General features: G+C 42.1%; 1 protein-coding gene across 1 annotated transcript; it reads right to left on the bottom strand.

The window, feature by feature from the left end:
- Positions 1–881: 881 nt before the first annotated feature.
- Positions 882–7,460, bottom strand: EEF1A1 (eukaryotic translation elongation factor 1 alpha 1). Its single transcript, XM_054981748.1, has 8 exons — positions 7,380–7,460; positions 6,043–6,231; positions 5,301–5,480; positions 4,893–5,189; positions 4,466–4,616; positions 3,952–4,208; positions 3,623–3,857; positions 882–3,222 (listed from the first exon to the last, which is right to left on the bottom strand). Exons 2-8 carry the CDS (start codon positions 6,184–6,186, stop codon positions 3,098–3,100), a joined length of 1,389 nt encoding a protein of 462 aa, XP_054837723.1. The 5' UTR covers positions 6,187–6,231; positions 7,380–7,460; the 3' UTR covers positions 882–3,097.
- Between the last annotated feature and the right edge of the window lie 6,543 nt (positions 7,461–14,003).

A 14,003-nucleotide genomic window follows, 5' to 3' on the forward strand; every position in this document is an offset into this window, starting at 1 on the left:
AGTGAATCACCGAGATTGTTGCTTTGTCCTTCAAGGTGATGCGGAATCAAACAACCAAGGCCTTACAGAATTATGCTGCCCAATTTTGGTGAGGCAAAGCACAAATATGGATTTAGACCCTACTTTTACTGGAGAAATAGGTGGTTTTGCTATCCCTCAATCTTAACAGGTGAAGGTTGTCTCCCCCTTCTTGGATCCTGAAAATATTGCTGTTAACCCGCATAATGTTTGGGCTAATCTATTGTAACACTCCATATACAGCTGCTCTTGAAAACAACATCTAGTACAAAATGCCTCATTTGGCACATACGAGAATGCTGCATTGGTTGGCAATTTCAGTTCAATGCCAAGCCCTTTCTCAGCCTCTCATGTGAATTGACCCACCTCTAAATGCTGGATATGCCCAAGTTTCTTTAGTATGTAGACATTTCTGCAACCCTAAAGTAGCTGGCCCCTCCACATCTTAAATCTTTCCTTCTCATCCCCATCAGGTGGTTCCCTCTCTTTTATCTGCCAAGCAACCCCTGAAAGTGTTAGTATACCCACTTTCCATGTTTCACTACCTGTAAATGAAAGGACCTGTCTGAAAACTTCATGTGCCAAATAAACTTGCTTGCAAAACTAAACCCAATTCTTAAAAGATATAATTTCAAGATTGCAGTGGCATGCTCTTCCAAATAACACTTCTCTTCCAACTTTATGAAGAATTTAACAGACCAGAAGAGTTTTAGCAGCTCAATTGCAGTCTGTGTGCATTAAGCCTCAGTGTCAGAAAAGAGCTCTTTTAAAGGTCAGGGTTCAACTATGCGTACACACACAATACTGCTCTAACCAGATCATCTATCCTACCTGGAAAATAAACAGCCACAGCAGAGGTCAAGTAGTTCTAGACTTAAAATTTATTGAAGAAACTAAACTCCAAATGTGTTTACTTACAAATTTCAGCATTTTCCATTAACCCAATCACATACTCACTGGAAAGCAAAACTAAACTAAGAAAGGGAATTGCCAGACAAGTATCCAAATGTCAGTTTAAAAGTAATTTGGGTTTAATAACCAAAGGTATTATTTAGCACAGGTCAAGTCAAACCACCGTTTGCTCCAATACATAATACATATACAAACTCAAGTTAAGGTTTAAATTGTTCTCACTCCCACACTGAAAGTGTAATTGATGTACTATAAACTTTGAGATCAACTTTACCCTTAAGTTTTCCACCCTTTAGCACTAACACTTTTCAAGACTACTTTATAACCTGGTCTCATTAAACTCAACTCATTAAACTCGTTTTTCATGCCATTTCAGCACAGCTTTACATTTTGTCTTTTCACACAAGCAGAATGCTGATAAAGGCAACAGTTAACACTCAAATTCTTTATGTAGTCAAAACAAGTGTCAAAAAAGCATTTTATGCACCTTTTTCAATCTCTGCTTAATTGCCAAGATTTTGCTTTAGAAATGACAAGACCCAGTAAGACCATAACAGTGTAGAAAAATGGTTACAGCACCCAATTTTTTCTAATTTGTCCAGCAATGTGCCTTTGAGGTACTGGAACATCCCTATTAATTCAAGTTGTGGTTTTTGTATTTCAGTAACACTATTCTCGAGTGTCAGAAGATTGGCTGATGGGTTTTATGTTCTAAGCATGCGATGAAGTGGAGTACATTTAAGTCCCATGTTCCCTACACAAGAGTCAACCATATGCTCAACTCTTACTGAACTTAGCAGCCCTCTATTTGCTGGATTGTTCCTTTTAAGTACTAGTATCAGTTACCAAACACAGAATTGTTATCTGTGATTAAAACAAAGTTTAAATAGCCTTTCATTATAGAAAAAACATTGTCATGTCCTCTATTTAAAGACTCACAGAAACCAAATTATAGTACGTGTGTATTCACAAAGCATGACCCATTAACGCTGTGAACACAGAAAAGCTACAAATTGCTATTTTCCCTATGTCCAGAGCATAGCCAATGCAAGCAATTTAAAATCTTCAGTAACCAAGATGTCCCATAGCAAAGTCTTCTTCTAATAGTACTGTTGGCAAGGATTTGCTTCAAGGGAATGCCTATCATTTGACCATATAAGGCCTTTTCTGACAGCACATATAGGCCTCATTTTGCTGGGTACATCGTATTGGTAGGGATAAGCACTCCTCTCAAATAAACTTGCTAACTTGTCCTATTTGAAAATTCATATATCATGATTTTAAGAAACTAATCTAGGAACAAAATCAAACCTCAATGAAGTATAGCCCAACTATTCAGAGCCTTAAGAAGTTAGCAGCAACACGCTTGAATAAGAAATCAAAGTTTTCTGAACAAAATTAATGCATAGCATTGCATTTTGTATTACTAGCTTGAGAAATACTGAATCAAAGCAAGATTTCTAATCCTCGTATGGAGTAATAAAACAGAATACTATCAAACCAGCAACACTCACAATAAAGTGATCACTGAACGTCAAGTCATAACTACACCACACAGTAATAGCTGAATTATAAGGAATAAGCAAATAATTCTGTGCTTTGCTTCCTTAAACGCAAAATTTAAAGCTATGAAGGCTGCAATTCTATTTTAATGGGCTTAGGCTCACCTATTACTGCGTAGCATAGGATGGTAGAACTTCTGGATAACAGTTCCGTTCTGAATGTTGGCACAGGTTGTAAAATCATTTTGCCACCTAAGCACTTTGTGTTGCAATACCTTTAGAAATATTGTAATGAACTGTCAAACTTTTTTTAACCTTTTCCCTCAGTTTAAATGCAAGAAGTCCAAGTTAGTTACACTTTTTATTAACCCCAAAGAACACAGAGACTTTGCATTAAACTTTGTTTTAATGGTCTCAAAATTTGTGACAGGTTTTGGTCAAGTTGTTTCCATTTTAAAAAAGGTTACTGATTTTAAAAACTAATAACTTAAACTGCCACGAAACAAATGGTCCACAAACATTCCTTTCCTTCTGAAGCTTTTACGATGCATTGTAATCATTAACCAGTCTTTTACTATTAAACTTAAATGGCCAATTGAGACAAACAGTTCTGAGACCATGTTTCCACCACTGATTAAGACTGAGGTGGCAGATGTACAGAATTTTCATTTAGCCTTCTGAGCCTTCTGGGCAGACTTTGTGACCTTGCCAGCACCGCCTGCTTTCTTATCCACTGCCTTGATGACACCAACAGCAACCGTCTGTCTCATGTCACGAACAGCGAAACGACCTGGATATAAAATAGTTGTAAGTAAGCTTTCAAAGAAACAACTGCAACTCATCTCCTAGCTGCTCACCCACCTTAACTTTTGTTCAGCAGTAAACGTAGTCACAACATAGAAAAACTGAACCATTTCATTCCCCCTCTTCTGCAATAGCATCCCAACATGGAACAGCTTTAATTGCTCCATTTATAGCAAAATACTTCTCTATTGCAGGTTGCTACTCAGGCTTCCACTCAAGCAAGGGAAGTTTGTGGCTAGCTATAAAGCTCTCAAAAATAGCAATTACTATAAATAGCTGGCTAGTCAGTAGAAGCAACTGTAACAAAAGCTAGCCCAAAATAACTAATTCAAATAACCCGAAGAAAAAAGGCAACTCTGCGATTAAACATGAAGAATAGCACTTACCCAGTGGAGGATAGTCAGAGAAACTCTCGACACACATGGGCTTGCCTGGGATCATATCAACAATGGCAGCATCTCCAGACTTGAGGAATTTGGGGCCATCTTCCAGTTTCTTACCAGAACGACGATCAATCTTTTCCTTCAGTTCAGCAAATTTGCAGGCAATGTGAGCAGTATGGCAATCCAGCACAGGGGCATAGCCAGCACTAATTTGGCCAGGGTGGTTCAGAATAATAACCTATGAAATGGTTTAAATAGTTCATTATTTTGCTCCAGTGTACCTCTATCAAAGTTTACTCAAACTGTTAAAATTTAGAATTTCTGCCAAGTACCTGTGCTGTAAACCCTGCAGCTTCCATTGGGGGATCATTTTTACTGTCACCAGCAACATTTCCTCGACGAACATCTTTAACAGATACGTTCTTCACATTGAAGCCAACATTGTCTCCAGGCAAAGCTTCACTTAGAGCCTCATGATGCATCTCAACAGATTTTACTTCAGTTGTAACATTAACAGGAGCAAATGTTACCACCATGCCTGGTTTTAGAATGCCAGTTTCCACACGACCAACTGGAACAGTACCAATCCCTGAAAGAAAAAAGCAATTTTAATCAAATAGCTAATTTTGTTTTCCAACAAACAGGCAGAAATTATGAGCAAGAGTCAACAGTTGTTGACAGCGGGATGGAAGATTTTTAAGTGAAAACAGTCATGTACTGCTTAAGATAACCGTTCTCCTTCCAATTTGTATTTGGAAACTAGTAAGGGTTAGTATTAGTTTTGCAGCTTTAGAAAGTTATCTTTACAGGTACCTGGCCTTAATCTAAGCTTCTCATAATACATACCACCAATTTTGTAGACATCCTGAAGAGGAAGACGCAGAGGCTTATCAGTTGGACGAGTTGGTGGCAAGATGGAATCCAGAGCTTCCAGCAGGGTAGTACCACTAGCATTGCCATCTTTGCGGGTCACTTTCCATCCTTTAAACCAAGGCATCTGCAAAGAAACACAAAATACAGTATTTTCCACAAGATGTATACAGGCTATTTTTGTATTTTCTGATGCGTAAATAAAAGATACTAAAACTTTGTACATCACTAGAAGCTTAGTCTGATATTCAAACCAAGACAGCTTTACTTATCAAGATATGAATTGCTCCTGCCCTCACTGCTTCGAGACTAACAGCATAACACTGTAATCATACTTGTTAGTTATGACTAAACTGACTAAATTGTATGCCCTCATTCATACAAGACAAGAAATGTAACTTACATTTGAACTGGGCTCCAACATGTTATCTCCATTCCATCCGGAAATTGGTACAAAAGCCACGGTATCTGGGTTGTAACCAATTTTTTTAATGTAGGTGCTAACTTCTTTGACAATTTCCTCATATCTCTTCTGGCTGTAAGGTGGCTCAGTAGAATCCATTTTGTTAACACCAACAATAAGTTGTTTTACACCCAGAGTGTAGGCCAGAAGAGCATGCTCACGGGTCTGCCCATTCTTAGAGATACCAGCTTCAAATTCACCAACACCAGCAGCAACGATCAAGACAGCACAGTCAGCCTATAAAAAAACCAATTAAAATGAATCATTAATGAAGAATAAATTAAATCAGTAACACAATACCATATCCTAAAGGGTCTTAAAGCTTGTTCTTAAATTTTGTGTACTTACTTGGGAGGTACCAGTAATCATGTTTTTGATGAAGTCTCTGTGTCCAGGGGCATCAATGATGGTGACATAGTACTTGCTGGTTTCAAATTTCCACAGTGAAATATCAATAGTGATACCACGCTCACGTTCTGCCTTCAGCTTGTCCAAAACCCAGGCATACTTGAAGGAGCCCTTGCCCATCTAATCATAAAAAATAATGGCATTAATTCAACATGCACAAGATACACAAGGAAGCATACAAGCCAACAAACAGCAACCTTCTCTAAATATAGCATGCATCTATGTTGTGAAATTTAATACAATTTATAGTTGGTTAAAATGCACTTGGCACATAAGGTGAAAGATTCCAAACTGGTTTCACAGGCCCAATCCAGTGACAAGTCAATCCATTACTTCCTAATAGTACAACTACTAATCATGCTCAGTATGTTCAAGTTGCCTCATCTGTTCTGCCAGGCATTCCCCAATCTTCATATGCTTTTTGTTAAAGTGGCAATTCTGCTAACAGATGTCCCATTAGAATGTAAATTAAAAATAGTAACACAGAGAACAGTCTTTCAACAGATTCCAATCCAAACTATTCAGATCACAACGTATATAGCCTTATGATATAATTTCACTTAAGTAAAAAAAATTATGTTTTAGGATATTGGAAGTCATTGTAAATCCCCTTTGCTTTCTTTGAACAGAAATACTCTTTTATAGAAATTAGCCACAACTTATTTCAAAGAAATGAACCCACCTCAGCAGCTTCCTTCTCAAACTTCTCAATGGTCCTCTTATCAATGCCACCACATTTGTAAATCAGATGACCAGTGGTGGTTGACTTGCCAGAATCAACATGTCCAATGACAACAATGTTGATGTGGGTCTTTTCCTTTCCCATTTTAGATGTTTAGTGGATGGTTCTCTCACACTTCAGGTAAAACACCTTGGAAAAGAAGAAAAACTTTTATTCAAAAGACAGACTTACAATAATGTACAATAAAAATAAACAGGATCCTCTAAAGACAAAAATCCAGATATGAGTAAAAAAAAGAGTAGAAAATCTTAAATGAGACAAGCAGGTTCACTTCGCATGCCTCCTATTTGTTGGTTTTACTGAAAGGCATGGGCTGGCCAGCCACGCCGGAACTAGGCCGACGCCTGCCTCGAGTACAGCAGCTCCACCCACCACCAGGCGAGAAGGCGACTGAGGAAAAAAGGAGCCAAAAGAGACTTTCACCTCACGGACGCCCTTTAGGCTCCCTTCGTCGTCACCGTGCAGCCATTGCAGGCCAGAGCTGAAGCCGAGAGGGGCGGCTGCGGCTCCTTTTGTGTCCCAAGTCGGGCAGAGCGCGAGCGAGGGAGCGAGCGAGCACGCGCTGCCGGGGGGCGGGGAGTTAGAGGCGCTCGTTGGCTCGCCCGCGCCCTCCATTTTGTGACGGCAGCAGCCACAGCGGCGGAGAGCGGCCATTTTTTTGTAACAGCGCGAAGCGAAAAGTGGGGAGAAGGGAGAAAAAAACCTGAGAAATTAGCTGTGAATGAATTCAGTGAAAAAGAAACGGGAAAAGGAGGGAAGACTCGGGGTCTGACAAAGAAGCGGGGGAGATCATGAGCGCGAGGAGAACGCGTGAACGCCAGACCACCTGCCACGAGCACAGCCGCCTCACCCTCCCACCGCCGAAACAGCCGCGTGTGTCGCCCCGAAAAAACACGGCGCCGGCCGTTACTCGCCTGCCCGACCTCTTTCTCCCCTCCCAGCGACACAATCCCTTTGGGGATAACGAGAATAGAAGACGAAGCCCCCCCCCCCCGAACAGCCACAGCAACAGCCACCCCTCATGCAGGAGGAGCGATAAAACTCAGCAAACCCCCACGTAGGCAGGCGCGTGCATCCACTCACTGCCCACGCCCCTAACCTCTTAACGCCCTCCGAACTACCGTTGTCCTCGTGCCTCTTCGTAAGAAACGGGAATGAAGCTCGCCGTTCCGCCCGCCCAATCAGGCCTACACGGGCCTCTTCACCCCCACCCGCTTCCATCGCTAGGCCCAACTCCGGCCTAGCCTTCGCGCGCCAGACCCCCGCGTGCCTCTCACCTCTGAAGCGGCGGCAAACCCGTTGCGAAAAAGACCGGAGCCGTGAGCAGCGTTCCTTATATAGCTTGAGCGCGAGGGCGGCGGTCTTGGGATACGTCATTGTTCCCGGCATTCTATTCGCCGCTCCTGGCTCGCCTCCCCCGCCCTCCCGAAGAGCACTGCCCGGGGTAAGAGGAAAAATAACTTTTCCTTCACAGAAACGTAAGTTCCTTCCCATGCCATAGAATTAATTGGCGCTACAAGCTCCTCGTTCTCTATACTCACACCCGTTCTTGGTAAATATCCAGAATTTGGAGACAGACCCTTCCGTCTGCAATGCACGTAGAGGGGGGTGAGCCGAGCGGTCCAGGCTTCGGTGGTTGCTGCCCCTCCCCCAGTGGAGAGCGGCTTGGCTAGAAACCTTTTTTATCAACGTTCTGCTTTTTCGTGCGGCTGTTTCTAAACACAGACACAATTCCCTTTACTTCTGCCACAAAATTCAGCTTCAGGCGCTCCTTCTAAAAGAGAAGAACTGGGAGCGTAGTTCATATCCTGCGCTGCCGCCTTAGCAAATAAAGGACATCACACACACCCGCCTCGCTATTCACTTCCTTCCTTTTAAACATACCCCGAGCCACCATGACTTTATGTCATACATTCCCTTAACAACACCCTCCCCCCAGCGACGTTCACCCTGCGCGTTCCATCCATTCATGCATGCATTTCATCTTCCAGCACTACACCATGCAAAATTTTCCATTCCTCTCTATGCCGCGCCAATCGCCCTTCTCTTACTTAGGAAGCAGCCTATTTATCAAAAACGTTTTGTAAAAAAAGATTCCATTTTGCTTTTTAAAGTACACATTGTAGTTCTCTCCCTAAGCCATGATAGCTATAAACTTTCAGACGTAAGACATTTGGATTATTTGAATGTACATTTTAAAATCTCAGTACAATACAAAATAGTAAAATAAAAAGAGCTCTTTGTCTTTTCATCGTTCTCAGATCTCCGTATTTCTGTTTATATTTCCTTCATGAATGACACCACTACAAATCTAGTTGGTCTTTAAGGTGTTGTTAGGCCTGGATTTTACTCCTGATACCACAATCTATAATTAGAGATTCTGATCCAAATAAAGTTTTGTTTTGTAGAAATAAATAGGGATTGAGTTAATTAAAACTTGTCTATTTGGCTTTAGCAAAAGTGCAGTTAACTTCAGCTGACATTACAAAATTATGCTTTTACCCTTCCTCCTCTAAGCCTACGCTTCCACACAGTCTTAATTTGGAAGAAACCCTGTTGAGCTCAGTTACTTCCCAGTATATACATATAAGACTTAAAGGTGAATGATTTGCTTCAGAGTAAGCTAACCTGGGGTCTGTACAAGTTCTAAAGAAGCATTTGGTCGAGCTATTTGCGTTGGGTTTGATCACCAAGCCCTTGGAAGTGTATGCAATAGAGAGGATAACTTACAAAAGTCAGAGGAAGGGCATGCTGCTTCTGATAGCAAACAAAATGGCAAAAAGTTAAAGTTTTAAAAACTGCCATTTGTTTTGGGCAAGTAAATGTTAAATGCTCCTACATTTAAGACAAATTCATTTTCAGATTGTTTAAATAGCTTCAGATATGTTACAAAAGGGCGGGGAGGGGAGAGACAGAAGATGTGAATTGGCAGAATGATTGTAGTATTGAGATAATTCAATTACCTGCTTCCCTGATGCACAATAAATTAATGGGAATGTATAAATGAAACAGTCAGCCAATTACCCCCTAAGGAAACTGTATTGAAAAATTCATAAATATTTTACAAGGTAAAAAGGCTACAGTTGAAAGCATACTGAACTCAGTGGGATTTGCTTCCAAGTAACTATATTTCAGTTCATGCTGCAAGCCACATTAAGCTAAACTACTCAAACACATTTTGTTTATTTTAAAGGTGACCTTTTTATGCTTCTCGGAGGCAGGCTAATTATTGATATTTAGTGAAAGATGTACATGCTAAGCATAGACCTACAGCTGATAAAATTCATAATTCTTTTTTGCAAGATAAGTTTGTCCCCCACAGTGCATGTGTGACATTGCACTATCGAAGACTCTTTTTGGAGCCACAAGGGTTTCTTAAGATTGCAGTAGGAAAGTTAAGGCAGCCAGAGGGGTTTCACAGTGTTCTTTAAACAAGCATGCCCAACTTGCTCCAAAAAAATTTCTACTTGGCAAAAACAGTTTTTTCCTAACAGTTAAATCTACCAGGACGTTCCATCAAAGACTTAAGGGTCGCTGTAGTTCAACAGAAATCTTTTAAAAACAAAATCCAACGGGAGGCTGCTGAATTGGAATTCATATGCAAATTTGACTCTGTCAAGCTGGGACTGAATAGGGACTATGAATGGTTCTCACATTATCACAGGTAACAGATCTCCTTTACAGAGGCGGGGTCTGGGGGAGCCCAGTGGCACCTGGCATGGGCTTTCGGGGACCACAGTTCTCTTTGTCAGATGCATCTGACGGGGAGAGCTGTGGTTATCGAAGGCTTATACTGCATTGGAATTGAATGGTCTAGCTGTTTTACTGCTACAAACTAACACGGCAAACTCCTTTGAAACCTCACACCAAAAGGAGATGTTTACATTTACTAGCAAAGGAATGTTTTGGTTGCATCCTCCCTCTCCCCCCCTAATTGCATCTTCGCTCTCCTCCCCTCCTCCCCCCTCCTCTTCTATATTTGACCAGTTTCTGTACCATGCATCTGACGAAGAGAACTTGATTCTCGAAAGCTTATGCTACAATAAAATGGGTTAGTCTTAAAGGTGCTACTGGACTCTTTTTGAGTTAAATCTAAGGATAACTTAAGTACTTAGGTAACGTGTTAAATTAATTAGTTTAGTCTTATTAGTTATATATTTCACAGTTTTGATGGCAGTGAGTTCCAGTGCAAAGTCAGCAGCCTGCACAATATTAACATACATTTTGCACAAATAAACAAACAAATGCTTAAGTCCTGTTGATTGCAATAAGATTTAGTACAAACTTTCTCTGTGTTGGCACATTGGCCTCAGCGCTTCTTTATCTACAACCCAACCAGGCTTTTTGGCCATTATTATTCCTTTTCTAGATTACTTTATTTATTAATTATTTATTTTATTTGACTTATATCCCACCCTCCCCACGAATGGGCTCAGGGCGGCTCACATCATCAATGACACAATAAATTAATAAACAACTTTTAAAAAATCTTAAAACTTACACTAAAATACTCTAGGCTACTTTACTATACACTAAAATACTACATAGGCTACTTTAGATATTGATAAAAGACCTGCATAGGTCATAGCTGGGTAGGGTTGCCAGATCCAAGTTGGGAAATTCCTGGAGATCTGGGGGGTGAAACCTGGAGAAAACTGGAGAAAGTGAGATTTGGGGAGGGAAAGGACCCTGGCATGGCATAATTCCATGGAGTCCACTCCCCAAAGTAGCCATTTTCTCTAGGTGAATTGGTCTCTGTGGCCTGGGTACCAGTTGTAATTCCGGGAGATCTCCAGCCACTACCTGGCGGCTGGCAACCCTATAGCTGGGGCAGAATGCATAGCTGAGGGCAGTCATAGAAGAGGTGGTGATCTTAGATGAAATAAGGGGGAACACCCACTGGTCCTCAACCAAAGGCCCGAAGGAACATCTCAATTTCACAGGCCCTGTGGAACTGTAATAGGTCCCACAGGGCCCAGATCTCCAGCAGGAGAGTGTTCGAACAAGCTGGGGCCAGGGCAGAAAAATCCCTGGCCCTGGTAGAGGCCAAACGGATGTCCTTCGGGCCGGGGACCACCAGGAGTTGTTTATTCATAGAACACAGTGCCCTGCAAGGGTGGTAATGGGAGAGACGGTCCCACAGTTATGCCGGTCTCAGTCCGTGGAGGGCTTTAAACACCAAAGTTAACACCTTGAACTGGATCCAGAACTCCACTGGAAGCCAGTGCAGCTGGCACAGCACAGGATGGATATGCGCTCGAACAGGTGTTCCTGTAAGAACATGTGCCGCTGCATTTTGGACCAGCTATAGCTTCTGGGTCAGGCCCAAGGGCAGCCCAGCATAGAGTGAATTGCAGTAATCTTTCCTGGAGATGACTGTTGCATGGATTACTGTGGTCAGGTCCTGGGATGAGAGATAGGGTGCCAGTTGCCTGTCGGAGATGAAAAAAGGCAGACCTGGCAACGGTCATGAGTGACCTGGGCCTCCATTGAAAATGTGGCATCCAAAGTCACATCCAGGCTTCTCACTACCAACGAAGGCTTCAGTTGTACCCCGTCGAGGATTGAGAGCTGAGTCCCCAACCCCATTGCTTCACAATCCAGACACAGAACCTCCATCTTCAGGGGATTCAATTTCAGGTGATTCTGATATAACCATACCATCACAGCCTCAAGACCCTTGGCCAAGGAATCCAGAGCACAGTCAGACTGGTCATCCATTAACAGATAGACCTGGGTGTTATCCACATACTGGTGACATCCCAGCCCAAAATTGCAGACTATCTGGACAAAGGGGCACATATAGATGTTAAATAGCATCAGGGAAAGAATTGCCCCCTGAGGGACACCACATACCAAAGAATGGCGGGCAGACATCTGTTCCCCAAGTGCCACCCTCTGTTCCTGACTGCGGAGGAAGGAGCTCAGCCATCGCAGGGCTGTCCCACAAATCCCCACGTCAGCAAGGTGGTGGGTCAAGAGATGGTGATCAACCGTGTTGAACGCGTTGTAAGATCTAAAAGTATCAGCAGTGCTGACCTGCCCCAATCCAGGTGCCACTGCAGATCATCTATGAGAGCGACCAGAGCTGTCTCCGTACCTTGGCCAGTCCTGAAGCTGGACTGGAATGGGTCCAAGATAGAGGCATCATTCAGGTATACCTGTAACTGTTTCGCTACTGCCCTCTCAATTACCATATCCAGGAATGGAAGATTTGAAACTGGGCGGTAATTGTCTGGATCAACAGAATCCAATGATGGTTTCTTTAATAAGGGCTGCACCACTGCCTCCTTCAATGAGTCTGGAAAAATCCCAGAACTCAGGGAAAGATTAATGATGTCAGCTGGCGGGACCCGCATCCCAGCACTGCCAATTTTCACCAGCCATGATGGGCACAGGTCCAGTGGGCATGTGGTCGGTTTCGCAGCATGCAGGACCCTGCCTGCCTCTTCCTAGGAGAGTGGCCTGAACTGATCTAATATCAAATCTGAAGATGGCCAAGGGGCCTCCAGTTCACATACTGCATCAACCGTGGTGGAGAGCATTCCTATTTACCTGAATTTAATATAATCCAGATCTCACTATATGTGGATTTTTAAATGTCCTGAAATCTAAATATGAAGTAGTTTTAAAAACAAAGTGATTGTGGACTCAGAATGAAAATAGAATATTTTGGCACATGTGGAACAGTTTTCCTTTATTTACGAGTACAACTGGATTAGCAAGAATATGTAGTACACAGAGAAACTTGAGATAAACACTCCCACCCCACCCCCAAATCAGGGTAAACTAGGCTTGCCAAATCTGGGTTGGGAAATTCCTGGAGATTTGTAGGTAGAACCTGTGGAGAGCCAGATTTAGGGAGAAGAGGGGCCTCGGCGGAGTATAATGCTATAAAGTCCAACAAAGCAGCCATTTTCTTCAGGGGAATTGATCCTTGTCATCTGGAGATCAGTTGTAATTCCAGATCTCCAGGCCCCACCTGGAGGTTGGCAACCCTAATTTTAAAGGTGCCAATCCTCTGAACAGCTACAGTAATTGGACTGAAATCACAAAAACAACGCAGAACCAAATGCGATATAAGCAGTTCTGTATAAGGAGCTCCCAAGCAACCCCCTCCACTCAGAAGCCAAGGAGGTATACAGTCCATCATGAAACCCAGCGGAAGCAGGAGTGAGGGGGCCAGCACCTCCTATGCAGGCCAGGTGGGCTAGGGTGCCTGCCTCTTCTGTTTGGGTGTTGCCTTCAAAGCTGGCTGTAACATCTCCGCAGTGGTAAAACCATTCATTGACAGTAAAAGGACTGTTTGTTTGACCTATCAGGTACTTACATACAGGACATTGTTTTCCTTTGAGCAATTTTAAATCAGCAGGAAGTACGGTTAGACCTCCAACTGTATGTACCAGCAGAATGGATACTCCTCACCTCTTCACTTGAAAGGATTTTAGTAGCAAATGTTGGAAAAGATCCTGGAGAGATTCAGCCAATCAAATCAAATCGGCCAAATACTGAACTAAATGGAACAGTAGTCTGATTCAATATAAGTCAGTGCAAAATAATAACATTGATTTAAACAAACAATACATATTTCAACTATACAGACTACAAAGGTTATTGGAATTTTGAAGAGTCTACTGAAATTGATCTATAGGTGAAAGCCCCCAAACAAACAAATGTGCTTTGTTTCAAAATGAATCAGAATGTTTCCATCTTCCACAATACTTAACACGTGGTAAACTGACACAGCTGAAAAGGCAGACCATTATTACTAAATACTTTTAAATAGTAAGTGATATAGATTTTTCTAGACTATTTTAACAACCAACTAAAATTTCTATTTTTGGCCAATGAATCTCTGCCAATAAATCTGTTAAGGATGGTGATGGTATAATGAAAACAGG

The sequence above is a fragment of the Eublepharis macularius genome, chromosome 1 (genome assembly GCF_028583425.1).
Source record: "Eublepharis macularius isolate TG4126 chromosome 1, MPM_Emac_v1.0, whole genome shotgun sequence".
In the NCBI taxonomy this organism is placed as follows: domain Eukaryota; kingdom Metazoa; phylum Chordata; class Lepidosauria; order Squamata; family Eublepharidae; genus Eublepharis; species Eublepharis macularius.

What these genes read in the sequence shown, in the direction of transcription:
- EEF1A1 (XM_054981748.1), bottom strand. Translation starts at nt 6,186, where the DNA reads ATGGGAAAGGAAAAGACCCACATCAACATTGTTGTCATTGGACATGTT. An exon ending in TGTTGGAGCCCAGTTCAAAT is followed by an intron (nt 4,617 to 4,892) that starts GTAAGTTACATT and finishes GTTTCTTTGCAG; the next exon opens with ATGCCTTGGTTTAAAGGATG. An exon ending in GGATGTCTACAAAATTGGTG is followed by an intron (nt 4,209 to 4,465) that starts GTATGTATTATG and finishes TTTTTCTTTCAG; the next exon opens with GGATTGGTACTGTTCCAGTT.